Source organism: Cariama cristata, unplaced genomic scaffold, assembly GCF_000690535.1.
Source record: "Cariama cristata isolate BGI_N322 unplaced genomic scaffold, ASM69053v1 scaffold4936, whole genome shotgun sequence".
In the NCBI taxonomy this organism is placed as follows: Eukaryota; Metazoa; Chordata; class Aves; order Cariamiformes; family Cariamidae; genus Cariama; species Cariama cristata.
Window position 1 is genome coordinate 1 of NW_009620254.1, and position 18,632 is coordinate 18,632.

Genomic DNA, 18,632 nt, shown 5'->3' on the forward strand with positions numbered 1-18,632 from the left:
AAGGCGGTCAGGAGGGGCTGGCTATAGCGCAGCCTTGCACGGCCAAGGCACTTCAGCTCCAGGCCGAGCCCGGTCACTTTCTCTTGGCTAATAAGCTCTGCGTGTCTTCGTGTAGTGCTAAAGAGGCTTCTCCAGGGCTGTATTTCTCAAGCCTGAGAGGTCAGTGTGACGGTCCCGAGTCGTTTCAGATTCAGTTTGGATCCTTTAAGGCCAAGCTGAATAGAAACTGACTTAAGAGAAGCCAGGACAGTTTCCAGGGGATTTGTTATGCTTCATGAAATTATGTAGCCACATTTGATCTGGTTGTTCACCTGAATGCATGGATTCCCCCCTTACATATAATTAGCACAGGTAGGTTCTGAGAGCAAGTGGTTTTCTTGGATCATGGGTTTGGCAGATCTGTGCCAAGACAGAGCTAAAATGTCTTGCTGAGCTCCAGCTGACTTGCACAGCATCACTGAAAAGAGTCAGCAGTCCTTGGTGAATGAGCCAAGGCTCGTTACTGTCTCACTTCTTTTTAAAGGTGTTTCTGTCTGTTAATTTTGTTTTCTGAGTAGTAGTTTAGTGCCAGTAACTGTGTTCTGCCTGATGGGATGTTACTTTGAGCAACAAATTATTTTGTAATTTTAACACTAAAGTCACATGTTTTGTGAACTCATTAAAAGTGAAAAAACAGCAGAGCATAAATAACTTATTTGTGTATCACAAAAGCATATGAAGTCATATCATGTTTTTTTCTTTGCTTTTTAATATTCTTTAATGTGTTCTCTTGTCATCCATTAACATCCATCCTTCTGTTTGGTAGGACTGGTGCCTTTATGTATCTCTGCAGATGTATCTCTTTCATGTCTTATATATCTTTAGCCTGTGGCTAACAGATGTGCATGTCTTGGTGAAAATCCCTTCAGATAGTAGATTTAAGATGATGCTGGTTGATCATGCAGGGTTTTTTGGCATTGGTTAACCATCTTAAACTCTTGGTATAGTGGTTTGGGATTGCAGGGTCTCCAGCTCCTATCCAGCAGCGTTGATCGCAGTGAATGCTGACAAGGTGTCTGCATGGCTGTGGCTTGTTGGAGTCCCTTTCACTCCTTTGCCACAGAAGAATTGAGAGGAGTGATTTTGGGCATCAGGTAGTTCATTTTTTAGGACATGCCAGTAGTACGTGAGTTCCTGCAGTTTCTAAGTGGGAGCTCGTGGAAACTTCTGCATTTGTTTGAGCTTTTTTTAATTGCACTTTGTTTACATAAGGGTAAAGCTGTCAGCCTTGTGCTACTCAGGGAAACATTAACCCTAGCCCTTCAGAAGGTTTTGCTGGCCAGCTGGAGCTTTGCGCAGGTCAGTCCCAAAGGACTGTGCTGCAGTATTGACAGTGCTGTGCCTGTACTAGAGAACTGAACAGGGTCATGACGAGGGCTGCAGCGTTCAAGTTGTGTGGACTTCATCAGTATTTAATTATCGACACCACCCTCGGTGTGCTATGGTACGTGTCAGCCAGCATTTCTGGTGATGACACCTAGGTATGGTTTGGGCAATAATGGAAGGATCATTCCCAGTAGGCTGTCATTTTTGGCTGTCCTTTTTCAGGAGGGGAAGGAGTTTAGTTACAAGACTGTACCACTTGCATTAAGGCTAGGAGACAGGTCCTGGCCAGTTTTATTTACTTTACAAATGTAGCTTCATGCTCTTTTTAGAGTCTGTGCATCATCTTTCAAGCATGTTGGAAAATACTCTATTTTGAAAATCTGAATAGATTCTGTCAAGTCTGTCAATTAAAAAGCTCCTTAAGTTTTGAGGATCATGAGCTGGGTGATAGCTGGTGTTCTGTAGTGGGACCTGTGACTGCTTCTACAGTTCCAGGAACAAAGTAGCTTGTGGTGAATGCTTTCACTGTAAGTTGTAGTTATGACCGTTTTTATCTCTTGATTCTGTAGTAGTTAAAATGACGACAGCAGCAAGGCCAACGTTTGAACCTGCAAGAGGAGGAAGAGGAAAAGGTGAAGGAGACTTAAGTCAGCTATCCAAACAATATTCCAGCAGAGACCTTCCTTCTCATACTAAAATCAAATACAGGTTAGTCTTTGGGTTTTTTGGTCTTGCAGCAAAACAGGCTGGGAAATATTTATTTATTTATTTATTGTGAGCAGTACTCTGAAATTTTCACAGTAGATGTTGATGTGCTTGACACTGAGCAGACACCAGAGATTGTGCAGCAGTGCTGAATGAGTGGGCTGAAAGTGTAAGTCTCAAAAGCAGACCCAGGAGATCAGATGTGTTGCAAGTAACTGGAGAGGTTTAATTTTAGTGGTATTTATTACTGCGTATGGAAGTGAATCATCAGAAGAATGTGAGCTTTGGAGACCAAGCACTTTGGGCAGTGGAGTGGAAAGAAAGTTGTCATTGGGACTGAGCCACAGCGGATGCTGTCACTTGCAGAGCAGAGGAGTCAAGTTGTGCACATCTTAAAAGCAGGAAAACCAGATGATGTGTTTGGCAAAGGACCACTTGGGAAGGGTGTTAAGAGGAGGCAGGGAAGTCATGGAATAGCACTCAGGCAGTAGTACGTGTTGGAAGAGGTGATGTTAAACACCGCAAGTGGTTCATGCAGGTCCTGGGAGAGGAAGTTGCTTTAATCGGTGAGAAGGATAATGGAGTCTTAGGAATATTTTCCTGTGTTTGAAATGCGTAATAAATCTTTGTTATCCTTTTGAAAGATGAAATGAAATCTGGAGTCAATGTGGTACAGATACCTAGAATTTAAATTAAATGTGTCAGCCTAAAAATGTTCTTTTTATCTGACATTACTCTTGTCAGTGAAATTACTGTTAAGGTTTTACATTTGCACTTTTTTGTGCAGATGTTTACCCTTTCACCTCTTCTCTCCTGCCCCTTTGGTTTTTAAGAATACATATGGATAAGGGAGTTGGAGTGTTTTGGAGAATACCAAAATCAACAGCACAAAAAGTGCTGTCAAATGCATTTTGCTATTATGGGAAAAATTGCTGGTGGTTTGTTTCTTTAAACAATACTGAGGTTTGGAACAGCAGTCTGTTGCTTTGAAAGAAATGGGGGGGACAAACACATACAGGAATACACAATGTATGTTTTAATAAATCCCTCCATGTGGCTGAGAGAGATGGAGGGCGCATTGAGTGTCTTCTGTTTTTTCTTCCAAATACCTAATACAGAGTTGTCTTTATTAAATTGCCAGGACTGCATCATTGCAGGAAAAGTTCAGTGGTTTAGTTCTACTCATGTTCGCTTGAATGACACAGGGTTTGGGGGGATTTTGCAGATATATCAGGAATTCCAAATTCAGGTTTTTAATTACAAAAGCAAATGAAATACTTCATCATAAAGACAGGCTGTGCTCACAAGGTATTTATAAGGGCTCAAGGCTGGGTTTCTTCCAGGCACTGGGTTATTTCCAGCACTGGGTTCACAGAAAGGTGAAAGGAATTGCTGCTTGTTTTTATTCATTAGTTCTTTTCAAGATTTTGACAGAAAATTCAGCATTTTCTAAGTGGAACGTAGTGTGACACAAATATAAATAGTGTGTTGCTTTTGGCCAGTGTGTGTTACATAAAAGAGGGAAAAACCTGTATTTGCAATGTGTTTCACTAAAGCTAGTGTTTTGCCGGTTCTCCCAACTTTTTTTTTTTTTTTCGTGGTCATGGGCGATTATCTGGTATGTCTCTTGGAGGGGAAAAGGTTTATGAAAGGTATGATCTAGCCTTGGTCTTACCTGCAAGCCTTAGAGACTGGGTTTGCAGCAGCTTTGGATGATAAAATGGTGAGGAAAGTTGACCATAACACTCATGAATATCTACTAGGACACTGGGCTTGGACTGCTGGAGAATAGGAGATGTAGACATAGCTACGAAAGGTAGATGCGCTCATCCTGCTTGTGTTGGAATTTATGTAGGGTCTTTTAATTCATTTGAGAGCCACTGGAAGGAGTGTGTGTGCCTGGCATTGCATGTCTGTGTGTGTGTGTGTGTGTAATGCATACAGAGATGGGGGCTGATGAAGAGAGAATAAACAAACATATGTCTACATGGTACCCAGTTCTTATTCTCTGTACTTACCTGTTCACCACAGCATTTGTTGGCCTCATTGAAAAAATTGCTCCCAGCTGCAGACTGTCAACTTCAGCTTTTTTATCCCCCCTCATGCTGTTTTAGACAGACCACTCAGGATGCTCCTGAAGAGGTGCGTAACCGTGATTTCAGAAGGGAGCTAGAGGAGAGAGAACGGGTCGCTGCAAGAGAAAAGAATAGAGACAGACCAACCAGAGGTAAAAACAAAGAAACAAAAATCTTAATACTTTTGTGTGGCATGGCTCTTGCACAAAATTTAGTGTTGTAAGAAATTTGCAGGTTGCAGACAGCATGTCATGAGAGTAGAATTTAGGGTATTGGTCTGATAGTTCAGAGCTGTTGACCTGCAAGGGAATGTCGGCTGGCTTTCCTGCTGCCTTCGTGCTAGCAGAAATCTAGGCCAGCCAGTAGAAGAGCATAGGCCATCGTGCAGGCCAGCTGATACAGTATGATTGTAATGAACTGGCAACAAGTTTGTACAGCTAATAAAAGGCGCTTTTTTTTTTGTACTTGGACAAGCGAGACCGGAAGGAGAAGGGGAATGACTCATCTTCTAGTGTTACATCACCAGTGTAACAATAAAAGCATTTTTAAAGCATGCGATTCTGTTCAGATACAGTGAAATGATAATTAAAATGAAAATCAAAAGGTTTTTTTGAGAAATACTCATTTTTAATATTAAACTTGACGGAAGTTAGGTACTTTAGGTTTAGGTGTGAAGTTATTACAGGGCTTTCAAATTCACAGACGAAAGCAGATGTGGTTTGGACCAGACTAGCCAACAGTAATGCTTTGGGGTGGTCCTCAGTGGGAACCCTCCAGTGGGATATACAGAATAAGGATATTTCTCCACAGCTTTTTTTTTTGCTGTTCTTTCTTCTTGACATAATGACTTCAAAAAACTTCTGGCAGCCAAATTGTGAGTTCGGGGATGTTATTTCTTCCTTTGAGGATACCTACAGGGTAGGAATTAGCATGGGCATTAAGATTGAAAAGTGAGGAAAAAGTAAGCATAAGCTTGTATCTCTCACTCTAATACAAGACAAATCGTTTGAAGATTTTTGCTTTCTGACATTAGATGCTGTTAAATGAAATTACTTTTTTGTCACACAAAAAGAAGTGTCTCTTTTTTTTTTAAACCTTACGCCATAGAACACACAACATCATCTTCTGTATCTAAGAAGCCTCGGCTGGACCAGATTCCTGCAGCAAATCTTGATGCCGATGATCCTCTTACTGATGTATGTATCTTTTTTCTGTCATCTTTCCTTTCATTGTCCTGCCTTCAGGATTTACTGTTAATAGAATATGTACTTTTAGGTCTGTAAAGATTTAAGACAGGTTCCAACATATCTTCCTTTTACAGTTACTCTACTGTGGTGGAAGTCCAGAGTGGTTCAGAGGATTCTGGTCCATGCTGTAATGGTATTCTTGGAAAGCACAGAAAAACTAGGGAACAGAAAATACCACTTAAAGTGTGGGGAATGGGTGACTACTTAGACTCTGTCAACTACTGGGTTAGTTAGAATTCCCCAAAGGTAAAACTGTTGAGATAGGCTGACTGTTTGCATGACCCATGGGTTCTTGCTCTTGGCTCCTCTCTTCATGCTGATGTCTAGGAGTTAGTTCTAAGGCTTGACAATAAGCTCAGGGGTTTTTTTAATCCTATTATATTTGGTCCCAGCAATATTGGATGGGATATGCAGGGGTGCTATTGTAATGATTTACGTTACAATGATTAGAGAGAGATTGGGGATGGCCGTTCTCTGCAATCTGTCAGCTACATAGCATTTAAATTATAAAAAATTAATTGCAATCAGCCAAAAAGCACAAACATATTTTTGTCTTGTCTTTACTGTACAAGAGCAAATAAAGTGTTTGTACTGTATTTGCTGCTGCTACAAGTACTTCAGAAATCAGACAGCAGCAAACTGCAGCCTTAACTGGGCAGACCAGGGCTGGTTTTATTAAATAAAATGAACGAGCTGCTTCTTGTTTCCATTTGGTGCTATTAGGAAGATGATGAAGATGAGGACTTGGAAGACAGTGATGATGATGACACTGCAGCTCTTCTGGCTGAACTGGAAAAAATCAAGAAAGAACGAGCTGAGGAACAGGCTCGAAAGGTAAAATCTCACCCCTTAAAGAGCATCTGGTTTTTGCAAACTGGTGTTTAATAAAACTGGTGTGCCTTAAGTACTTAGGATGAGTGAGAACTGGAAAACAAAGTACCCTTCAAAACTCTTCTCAAGTATGACAGATTTGTTCTTCTATATAAAAATTGTTGTCAAGATTTTTTTTTTTCTTGAGTAGACATACTGAACATTTTACTCACTAAAACATTTTATTTGCTTTCCCAGCACTTTGTAGAGGCAGTGAGTCAAGATAATCTTGCTTTTTCTATGCAAGTCCTTCTCTGAAGACAACTATCATACCAAACTATATAATGGCATTAGTAAGCTATATACTATCCAGTGTAATTTCATTTGTTAATTAGCTTTTATGAAATAAGAAATATGATTTTTATTTATTAAATAAAAGTATGTGTGCTTTTTGATGCTTTTTCTTATGGCTGCAAATTTATATAGTAGTTGTTCTGTCACAGCACTGGTGCTGTGTTGCCATGGCAGGGAGCACTAGTTGTAACTGTAAGATCAGAACTATTTTCATGTGATTATACACAGGCAAGTTTATTTGAAAAATGTGTCTGCAAAAATGAACAAAAATACATCAGTCTTTTCAGAACTTGGAAAGTCAAGTCGCATGTGTCCTTCGTACCTCCCTTTAATATCTCTCTCTCTCCAGATAGAAACACCGTGTTCTGCCTTTGAAAGGGAAGGGAAGTCCCTGTAGTTAAAGATTATTTTCCTGTGAGCCAGATCAAATCCTATGCTGTTGGCTCCCACACCTCCTTGGTGTAAGAGAGGTTGTTTGGACACAGGGCATTAGCAAAATGCCTGATTGATACCTGGACTTCTAGGGACTGTTTCTGGGAATAGTCTGTGTTGTCAAACTGATCAAGACTTGGAATGGACTGTACTGGCTCTAACATTGTTTTGGAACAGAGTTTAGAGTCCAGGTATTTCATCTGTACTACTGAGGTGCTCTGCCTCTGGTGATGTGATAGAGGTGTGCAGCATTCCCTCTTCTGCTTTTGGTAAGCACTTCATTTTTTTGAGTAGGGCTTAAATAGTTTTAGTGCTTTTGAAAAATGTTGCATGCTTCAGTCTGAGTAGTTTTGTATGTTTTTGTAAGTAGATTTGCCATTAGTGTAAAAAAGAAAACAAAAAACCCAAAGCAAGCAAGCAAAAAAAAAAGCCATCCAAAATCCCCCCGAAAACAAGCCAGCTGTTATCTTTGTGTAAGGTAATCTGAGATGTGTTTTAGAACGAGCTAAACTAATGTACTAAATGCTGATCAGGAGGCTAATCAAAGGCTGCTGGGACAACTTAACATTTTGGTGCCTCTGAACTACTCATAACCTTTCTTGTAGCTCAGCCCACATGCTTATAGTTTAATGTTTTTCATGAATGTTCTCCAGTAGATTCAGCTGGCAGTGACCAGGGCGTAGCATCTAGCAGACACTAGGAACAGGTAGGAGAGAATAATGTTTTAGCTGCAGTAGGCAACAATGTAGTGCTTGCCTACTCTTAGTTAACAATACAGAAATTTACCTTTAGAATCAACAAGGCCTGTAAAACCAGTGAGCTCTGCAATTTTGGAGTTAAGTACTTTGGAAGGCTAAAAGCTGTACCGTGCTGCTTCAGTGCAGAAGTTTTACTGTAGAGGACAGTTGATACTTGATTCTCCATCTGGCCTGTGAGTGGTCTTTTACATTAAAGTGTGTCCGAAAGTGTCTCTCATCTCTTTAGGCATTTGAAGCACCTCATGCAGCAATGAAAATTGTGTTCTACGGTAATAACATGGTGAAAATGACTTAGAAACACTGGCAACAATTCTTCCATGTATTCCGGTGTGGAATGTACTAAACTACAAATTAAGGGTAGCAATGTGTAGGAAAGACTTCTACTTCAGCTGTCCTTGCACATTGATTAGAATGAAAGCTTAGATCTATATGGATTTTTCACTTTGCCTGATAGTTGAAATTACACATCTGGTTTAAACAGCATAACTTGTCACATTTCAGCATAGAAAACTTGCATTAGGAAAATAATGGTAGTAAATTGCAGCACAGACAACCAAGTGCATGCTTTTCTGTTCATCTGTAGGAAGCAGAAAAAACATCTCTGTGAAATTCTTATTTTGTCACTAGAGGGTGGTAAAAGCTGTGAAGTATTTAGTATAGCACTTGCCTTATTTTGCTGTCTCTTGGCTGGTAGTATTTTTTAGCTTCATGGATGTTCTCCTTCCACCAGAAGCAGAGTTTATAATGTCCACTGCTATGTGCATACTGAATACAAGCACACTTATCTGAAATGAATATGTTTGTTTGTTCCCTAAAATTAGTAGTGTTGATTTATTTGCAACAGTGCACGCTGTTGCACACTCCCTGCCTGCTCTGTTCATCCTTTCACTGGTTGGTGGCAGATAGGCTCTCTTAAAAATTGACATCTTCAGTAAATAGTAGGTGGTCTACAGGTACTTGGAATTTTATTTTCTTGGGTTTTTTTGAGAGTAGGAAAGTAAGACTACATGGATGGAAAAAGTGAAAACCAAGGTAGGGCGCAGCCTTGGAAAGAGTCTTTAGGAGTAAGGATCCCCTTACGAAAAGATCACATGTACGTTGGTTTTAGTGGTGCAATCTGTTTAGATTATGCCTTGTTTTCCATGGCTTTGAAATAAGGTGTTACTGGTAAGGCATTTTATAGCCATTTATATAGCCATTTCCCCTTCGGATATGAGGGTGTTGCAAACCATAATTTAAACCTAATTTTGTAAGTAACCTTATATTAGTCATCCAGCTGACTTCAGGATAACATCTCATGTAAAATCTTAATTGTGTGGTCACTGTTAGTCCTAGTCCACGTACAGGGATGGTTTATCTGCTGAAATGCTGCTGTCCATAGTAGATAGCGTGGGTAAAGCAGTGGCCAGGCAAAGGGAGACTGCAGAGTGGATGCCTGTTCGCTCTTCACTCTGCTCGTCGTTGTCAAATCTCTTTGTTGTTATACAGACAGATTAATGTGTCTCTGCATCTTCTTGAAATATGCCAGGGTCTTAACAACATGAAGCGGGTGAAATACAGTAATATATCCCAGATTTATGTCATATGTAATTTCTTTCACGATACTTCAGTTATTTTAATTTGTTAAAATGCTAGTCTAATTATTTCTGACACTTCATTTAAGGTAAACTGTATTGTTGTTAACTGTTTTCACTCATCACTTTGGTGTCCAGTATTTAAGTTGCCATGAAAGGAGGGCTGCTCCTTTTAAAACGCATCTCTGGTGAGAGAGCAGTTAAAAGATGAGAATCTGCCTTTTTTTAGTTCATCATGCTCTCTGTTAAATTCCCTTATGTGGTAGGGCCAATTTCCATAGAAATCCTCTAAATTTTGATAAATATTAGTATTAAGAGGTTCCGACTTCCTTCACACTGATATTTCCCTGTCATTTGTGAGGCAAATAGTTTGTCAGCCAAATAAGCCATTCCTGTTAAAGCTTGTTAACTTCTCAAAATACTGAAATTCCCTTGAATTCTGTAGAAACATTAAATAAATACTACAAATGTTTTTAAAAACTGATTGAGGATGGGAGTCCTCCTGACTTTTCTCACGCCCTCCACAATTTTAATCTCTCAGGTTGTTTCTAGTAGACACGAAGGTGACCAGGAAATTTTAGTTTTGAAAGCCATTTCTGTGGAATAATTCTGGGTCTGTCTAAAACTGTGGAAATGCTAGGTCTGTTGTCTATGTGAACTATCCACGGGTAGGCTTCATGGAAACATTTCAATATTTCAAATTCAGCATTACAGTGCTTTTGATTGTCAATTTTCAAGCACTTCCTTAAAAAGTAAATTGAAATAATTAAAAACAAACCTCAAACCAATGAGCAGCTGAGTGTACGTATGCAGTTCCAGCAAAGCTATTTTAACATCCAGTCATTTTATGCTTATCTGAGAACAGACTTAAAGTTTTTGGTTTGTTTTCGTAATAGTTTTATTTCACCAAGTGCTTCTATATAACTGAATATATTACTTTACCAATGGTCAAAATACGTCTTAGCTCTGCCCTATGTTTTAGCCGTGTGTCAGACTTTCAAATAAAACATTAGAAAATGAATCTTGATAGATATTAACCTTTTCACTTAAATTTTAAGGGTCTAACTAAAACTAGAATATCAAATCGGTGATTAAGAAAGAATTTCAGTAAAGAGGCAAAAGCAGATGGCACAGTATGTTTGTTCATTAAATGTTTGAGACATGCTAGCAGTACTTAGCCTTGCCAAGAACTAACGATAATGTCCCCTCCCTCACGGCAAAATGACAACAAATCTGCGTATAGACACTGCAGTTGTGATTACTCTGTGCTCTTATTTTTTTTTTTACGTTTCAATCAGTTATTTGAATCACTGTATTGCGCAGAGTTAGTAATTTGCATAGGATGAAATAACTGGGGTGGATCTCTGCATTATTAAGTTTAGTTCCTTGCTGCTAAAGGCAGTGCTATGATAGTTTGTCATTCAAAAATCAGCATTTAAATAAGATTATTTGATTGGGGGGGGGGCCTTCAATGAAATGTGGGTATTTCAGGTTTTCCTTCAGCTACTCAACATCTATAAAAACTGAATAGGATAACTTACTTTAATACAACGGAGTCATTTCAGGAATTTCAGCACTTTCTGTAAAAGTAATCTTGCTGTGTGCTAAAAGTGGGAACTGTACTAAAAAAAAAAAAAATAACCATGGTAACAATACTGTTTTTCTTTCCTTTGCGGTCAGAAACAAATATGCCAAGAGACTGTTATTCTTACAGCAAGATAAGGAAGAAGTGTTTAGTTAAGGTTAATATAGTTTTGTCCGCTTTCTTTTTTTCCCCAGCTCTGATGCCACATGGCAAGTTCAGCTGTAGAGTGAAGGCTTGCTGTGAGAGCCGATTTACATAGCAGCGTCTCCATCTCCTTCATGGGGATAATGGGACTCCCTCTGCCAGTCCCGTCTTATTCCCCACACCATAATATTCCTGTTCTATTGCCTCTACCGCTAACACGGTCATTACAACGTGGTTGATGTTTGATTCATCTCTGCAGATAGTTGGCTGCCATTGAAAAGCACGGTGCTGCTGTCTGTAGTGATGGAATAATCTGTAGGATGTTTTTTTTGCTAAAATGGCTGAGGAAAAGAGTTGTCTACCTCATCTGGCTGAACAGAAAGGCAGGCAAAGAGGCATTATTTTAGAAAGGGTGGAGAGAATACAGACGTATTATTTTACCCCCGTAGGCTTTTCTTCTGTTGTGGGTTTGTTGTATCCAAAGTGGTTTACAGGAGAACAACGCAGGCTTTGGAGCAACCTGAGCCGCTTATTTGGTGAACAGCTGTGCTTGATCGTGCCTCAGAGGTGTGAGGCTCCGACAGCTATGAAGGTTATGTCTGGTCTATTTGATTTGATACAACCCATGGTCTATCGCCTGGAGGATCCCAGCTTTCAGTGGAGGAGTGGGGAGTGGAAGATTTATGTGGAAAATTCTGAAACATAATGAAAACCTCTTTTGACTGGAGATGAGGGATTCTGCAGCTCTGACCAAAATGTGTAATTTAGCTTAAATGTAAATGTCAGCTTTACGCCACTGCGAGTTGAACCTAGTATTTCCTCCGTGTCATGTCTCTAAGATACAAAACTTAGTAAATTCTCTTTCTTTTTTTAATCTTGAATACCTTCTTTGGGAGGTTTTAGTGAAGCTAAATAATACAAAAAATCTTCAATACTAATATTCAGAATTAGCCTGCTTCATAAAATTTGTAGCAAATACGTTGAAATGTCATCCAACGTAGAACAGCTTTGAACAACTGAATTCCATAAGTTAATTACCATGCTCGCTGGGTCTTCTTTGTAAAGGTACTAAAACTGGCAATGCCTTACTCAACAGATCTGGTCCCTGTTTGCTTTCAGACTCTAATCTGTTGATCTTTAATGACAAAGATCAGCTTCTGCAATTTGTTACTACTTCTAGTTGTTCTGCCTCTGCAGGTCTAAAAGACAGCAGAGTTCTGTTTGTGAGCAGAGCTGAGAAGCAGCAGAGGGTCGCAAAAAGTGCCCAGGGGCTCTGCAGCATCTCTTACTGTGAATATGGAAAAATCAATGTTTGGAAATAAGATTGATGGATGTTTTCTGTCACTATAAAAGAATGTTTGACAGCTTCTATTAGCATTATGTTCATAATTGTTTTTAATCATTTAAAAGGTGCAAAAATAAAATGTAATCACTTGAAATTCCCAACATTGCCCCTACTGCTTCTTTTAATCATAGTGCAATGTTTGCTGTCCTCCAGAATTGTAGTTGACTTGAGTCAATGTAATTTTTTGCTAGCAATTAGCAATTTTAGACAGAATTCGGTTGAGCTTGAAATGCCAAATTGTTAGGGTCAATGTACAAGTTATGTATCCTAGCTTCCATGGTGGTGTGGTGGAGATGCAGTCAGTAGAGCCTGGAGCGTGGTCGGTCTCCTGTGTGTGTAAGTTAGTGTGAGCAGAAGAACCGCCTTGACTCCTTATTGTATTCCCTAGATCTCTGCCGAGATGTGAGCTTGAGTGCCTACAAGCAGATGTCTAGGTGTAGGTGTCTTAATCTGGAGCTGAATCCTACTCTTAGTCTTATACTACTGCTTGTAATCCTACTCTTAGTCTTATACTACTGCTTGTAGTGTAATGCTTCTTAAAAGTGTTATTTCTGGTTTCATTCTTTTTTTTTTTTTTTTTCCTATCACCACATTTTATCAACTGCAGTCCGGTAATGCTTTTTTCATTATCAGAAAGCAAACTATATCAAGTTAATTGAGGCTGAGGGATATTACATGGGTTTTGTAAAGCAGATAAAAGGATGATGCCTAACATGCCTTTTAAAAACGTTATTATAGAAAAATTAAATGTGCGTCTGTGTGTAATAAGAACACTAGAGTACTATATGCATATTTTTTATGATTCTTAGTATTAGCTTTATCTTCCTGTAGTGATTCTGAATGTTTACAATTCAAATGAGTGTTTGAGTGCTTTTCTCTTCTCTCCTCTTTGTGCATGGTGAATGCTGGAACCATCAGCTTTGTAGGAACTGTTGAGATTAAATCTGAAATGGGGGAAGGGAGGGGAAAAAGAACTGCAGTTCCCCTCAGAAGATGCTGACTGACTCCAGTGGGCTTTTGACCATCAAAGAAACACTGTGTGTATAGTGCGTTCTAGTTCTGTATTTGTCAGTGGTGTGTGGGTGCATTTTCCTGCATCGTAAAAGACCAGCATAAGGTAGTTATGTGTGCCCCAGAGAAAGTGGTGTGTGAGGCACAGGTTCAGTAACTTTGGATCACAGCCGAGGTTACTGTCTTAGAAATTTGAGGGCAAGACTGTGCCATGCTCTGTGTGGCGACTTGAGGAGAGTTCCCCTGGAGTTCAGCTCTAAAATGGAAAACTCCTGCATCTGTTTGCATGTGGAGGACTTGGAAGGAGTTGGCTCTACAGAAGCATTTTTCAACAGGAGAGTATTAATTTCTTACGATGCTTTTGTTAGTGCTACCTTCTCTGGAGTATAGTCCAGTATGAATTTTTGGTTTGCAGCATTCTTGTTTGCTTTTAAGATTTGTCCCAGACCAAAGTCTCACTTTTAATGGAGCATCAGTGATCGAATTTATTGATGCAGAGCCCACTTCATTTTGTACAACACAGAGAACATTTCACATGCTTGCATCCGTTCTAAATTTGCCTAATGGTCTTAAACAGAATCTGTTCACCTTTTGGGAGGTACCTGAAACCGTTTTTTTGCTTGTACCAGTATCCTAGATTTTGCTTGGTTTCAAATTAGTGCTTTGCATTTCTGTGCTGTACAGTAGTCTGAGGGCTCCTTGACTTCTGGTGGGAGCACGTGACACAGACCGCAGTAAATCGGATTTCACTGCTGTTGGCTCCTCCATGTCATGGGGAAAGAAATCGGTAATCAAAGGTTGGCATACTGTGCAGAGGAAGCTGCATATGTTTCTTGTCTGTAATCTAGAGGAAAGAAGTGTATAGTTTGAATTTGTATTTCTCATACGGGTTCAAATTGCTGTTCCATAGCAAATATTTTTGTTCGCTGTGCTTCCTTATTTACTGTGGTGGTAATAACAACTGAAGTTGGAATGCAAATGTTGGATTTAGAGCTCTGTTTGAAAATGCAAAACTTCAGTTTATTTATGTTAATAACTTTTAACTGCTGCGGTTTGTGTTAAAGCTCCATGGATACAGCAGCAAGGGCAAGTTTTGCCTATGCACATGTTTTAGTAAGAGCATTACAGGGCTTGTCCTGAAGCTGTACCATGCTTTTAAGCAATATACCCTTTTGGGGAGCTTCTCCCATCCCACTGGCAATTAATGGCAGCTGGTTCTAAATTTTATTTGTGAGAAGCAGTGTAATGGTAGGTGTTTTTTCATAACTAAAACTTGGGTAGATTTTGAAAAGTTAAATCTTTACCAGTAATCCTGCATCATCTGGTATTCATATGTACATTAAGTTGATACTGTTCTTAAGAGGATTGGGGTGTTTTATAGGAATATTTCAGATACATGATCATTCCAATTGGAAAACATTGTAAATTGTAGATAGTTTTAGTAATATATCACTTAGTATTGAGTAAAAGTTTGAAGCTAGAGAACTCTGGCTAGCATCAGTGTTCAAGTTTAGCACTTAAACCTTGTAAACACTATCATCAAGAAAAACTTTTCCTCTTTTGGGATCCCATTGTAGCCTTCAGCTATGAATTTTCTGCAGTTTGGAGAAAAAAAAAAACACACTTTGTGATCTCTTTGTCTTTTAGTTTATATAGTTTTTAAAAGCCGTGGTTTGAGTCTCCTGCAGTGCTAGTGAGACTTCAGAGCATTTTTTAACTGGAATGTCTTCAGACCATACTTCAGCATACAGGGAGCAGGAGACCTAGTTAGTCATCCAAATTTAAAGAATTTTTTTATTTTTCCTTCTGGCACTTTCATCGAAGAGCAATCCTTTCAATACATTTGAAAGGCTGTAGAAAAATACATTGATGTAAAATGAATATTACACATTCATTTTGAAGTCTGTGAATATTTAAGTCACTAAATATATTAATACAGCTTGGAAGTGTGGGCAATGAAATCTACTTTGTGTTGCCTGTAGTGCATTGCTTCACTTTGGCTTGAGTTACATGCCTTTGACAGTACAAGGAGGAGAAAAATTTTCAGCTCCTTAATATTGGAACTCTTAAATAGTCTTAGGACATCCACTGCTCAATATCACCTTGGATCTCTCCGTATTCTTTTTAATTGGTCCATAGGGAAGTTGTCGTTGTAAAACCCAAGCGGATTGCTGAAGATAGAGAAATTTCAACATGCCGTAAGGTTTCTTCCACCTAATGAATATTGTATAATATACTCTCTTTGCTCATCAGGATGAAGAAAATCTTTTAATCTGTATACAAATTTGAACATAATAAATATGTAAATGGTAAAGCTAGAATTTAACTGAATATTTGATGGAACATCAGAGGCAAGTAGAGCAGATAGGAGTGTTGCTAGATTGACAGTTTATTAGCAATGTTAAGCTCTTTAAAGTATCTCTGCTTCTGTCCTTACTGTACTCATACACAAGTGTCAAACACTCTGAAAAGTCTGAGCTAGGATTTAAAGCGCTATCTGTGTGAGTGTTCACAGCTAAATAACATTTGTCTCTACCAACTAGAGGAGAAAAGTGACCTAGAAAAGTAACATAGCCATTTCTGGTTCTCAGGAACAAGAGCAAAAGGCTGAAGAAGAAAGAATTCGGATGGAGAACATTCTGAGCGGTAACCCTCTGTTGAACCTTACCGGCCCAGCACAACCTCAAGCAAACTTTAAAGTGAAGAGGAGGTACTGTGCAGCCTGTAGTGTGATATCCATCCCCTTGCTCCCTGTCCGTACTTGGAGTCAGAATATGTTAGCGCTGCCTTTGTTTTTTATTTCCTTTCCCAGATCTTGTCACAAGCGGTGTAATGTAGAATTGGGATACTGACGCGGGTAGTGATTGTCTTGGGCATTTCTCTGAACAAATCATCCTGCCAGTTTGCATTTAAGAAAGAGAGAAAGAGATTGAGAATTGTATTTGTCTGACATTGAGCATAATGATACAAAAAGTGACAGGGCCAAAGTTCCTGAAGAAATTTGATGTTAGGCTCCCCTTTAAAATCTAGCTGGTTTGGGGGTTTTATTTATTTGGTTTTTTAAGTGTAACTAGAATTAATAAATACCAGCCTTTTTCTTAATACAATTCTTGTTTAAGGATGTTCCAATTACTGTTGCGTTTGTCAAAATTAGGGCTATTAGATTAAAGGTTTTTTCCCTGCTCTGTTCAAATGGTCATTATTTTCTGTAAAGATAAAATAACCTTTAATCTACTGATACGCATCTCGCTTCTAGCTCAGGAGCACATAGGAGATGGCTTGGATTAGAAAAATAGATCTTTTTTTTCTGAAATACTAAAATCTAATCGTAATGAGTAGTTGTTCTTAGTACATTTAAACAGGAGAGCCAAAGTTCATTTATATGTTTTTGTAAATTGCACCTAATTTTCATACAAGCTTACTGAAATTAAAAACTTTTGTTTTCAGATGGGATGATGATGTTGTCTTCAAGAATTGTGCCAAGGGGATAGATGAAACAAAAAAGGACAAAAGATTTGTGAATGATACTCTGCGATCAGAATTTCACAAAAAGTTCATGGAAAAATACATCAAGTAGTACAGTTTTATGTGCAGTGGTGCTGAAGGACTTGGAAAGTCATGGTTGTTCCCCCCTTTCCCTCAGAACTCAAGGCTGAATACTTGGTCATGAATTCCCAAATGCTTTTCCAAGATCATCAACAGCTTCATAATTAATAATTGCTATGTATCTGGAGTTTTTATTCCTGCGCTATGTTTTCCTTTTCAATTTTAATTAAATCAGTTTGTGTTTCATGAATGTTTTTCTGTTCACATGTGTTTACTTTTACTGGCTGCCTTTTAAATGGGAGAAGAGAGAAACTGGTTTGCAATAAATACTTCTAGTTGTTTAAATTGCTTTCCAAAACAACCTGCATTTGTAATGATGGTGGTTTGTAATTTATGCAACTTATGTAGATGTCAGTATTATCAAAGGTGGGGAATAGCTGAGTATGATAAGCAATGTGAACTGAAAAGAGCTATACTTTCTGTACCAAACTGGACTTCCTCTCAATAGCTAGTTAGAAACTTAGTTAATAACCTTCCTTTTTAGTATCTTTTTACTGTCAACCAAGTTACGGTTTGGTGGGGTTGCTCCAAGTTCTTAGCAGCCCTGCTTTCTGGGCTCTCTTGGCTCAGCACTTCTGGAGCAGTACCATGTAATGCTGGGGGGAGCCTTGAGTGGGGCATGCTCTGTGGAACTGTGGGGCTTTTTTCATCCTTAATAAACCATTGCAGTGCCCTCGATCCCGCAGCCACAACCACGTGGCCGTAAGGTTCAGTCTGTGTGCATGGTTCAGTAGTAATAGTGTTGTCAGAAACTTGCAAATGGGTGGTTTTATTAAATGAGTGATCTCCTCAAGATACTGTAGTATGCTTCGTTTACTTCTTAAATACCCTTTTTAATACTTAATAGGACAGCATAATATGAATGACTGAAAAAAATCTCAGTTGAGGGGATTATTTCTTTTTTCCTCCTCTTCTGTCATCTCAGTTGCATTTGAAATCTTGGCCAAGTGATGCACTGGGTATGAACATTTGCAAAATGTAGTAGGAACCTCTCTACCTAGAAGGCTACAGTGGCAGAGCTGAGACGTGTTTATGTAGAATTCTTACCCTTTTCCTTGCTTGCGTTATGCTCAGTCTAGTTCATTCTTACAGACGCTGTTTCGTAGTAATATTATTTTCAAGCTCTTAATTTGAAAATATATCTCATTTTAAGAGTGTAAATGTAGAGCACAATGTTTTAGATTTTTGTTGGGCCTGACTCTGGTATCCTGTAAAAGCTTTCATTAGCTTTAGCTGTATTTGCCACCCTTTCCTTAAGCTATGCATAGTGTACTAATGCCAGCAGCTAATACCTATATTTACTTGGAAGCAAGATTTTCTGCGTGCTTAAGGTCATGTGAGCCCCTACAGCTACTGGAGAAATAGGTGTTTGTGTTACTTCTGCTGCCTGCCTCATGATAGTAATGATTCTTGGGAAGCAGAAAAATGGGTGTACTTTGTAATTCTCTCTTTAAATTAAAGCTACTAAAATCCTGGTATATAGGCAATGTATTTAGAAAGGGAAAAAAGTTAAGAGCTGTAGTAGCCAGGGTCTGGCAGTGGAGAAGCCAGCTGCTGCTTTAGGTCTGGCCTAACAGCATCGTTGTCATGGCAGCAACAAAAAATATATTGGTCTCAGTAT

The 18,632-nt window shown here is 38.9% G+C and overlaps 1 protein-coding gene across 1 annotated transcript; it reads left to right on the forward strand.

The window, feature by feature from the left end:
* The first annotated feature begins 1,892 nt into the window (after nucleotides 1-1,892).
* CWC15 (CWC15 spliceosome-associated protein) lies at nucleotides 1,893-17,309 on the forward strand. Its single transcript, XM_009701545.1, has 6 exons — nucleotides 1,893-2,073; nucleotides 4,185-4,297; nucleotides 5,253-5,341; nucleotides 6,116-6,226; nucleotides 15,997-16,115; nucleotides 16,853-17,309. The coding sequence occupies exons 1-6, from the start codon at nucleotides 1,943-1,945 to the stop codon at nucleotides 16,980-16,982; spliced, it is 693 nt and encodes a 230-aa protein (XP_009699847.1). The 5' UTR covers nucleotides 1,893-1,942; the 3' UTR covers nucleotides 16,983-17,309.
* Nucleotides 17,310-18,632: the final 1,323 nt, after the last annotated feature.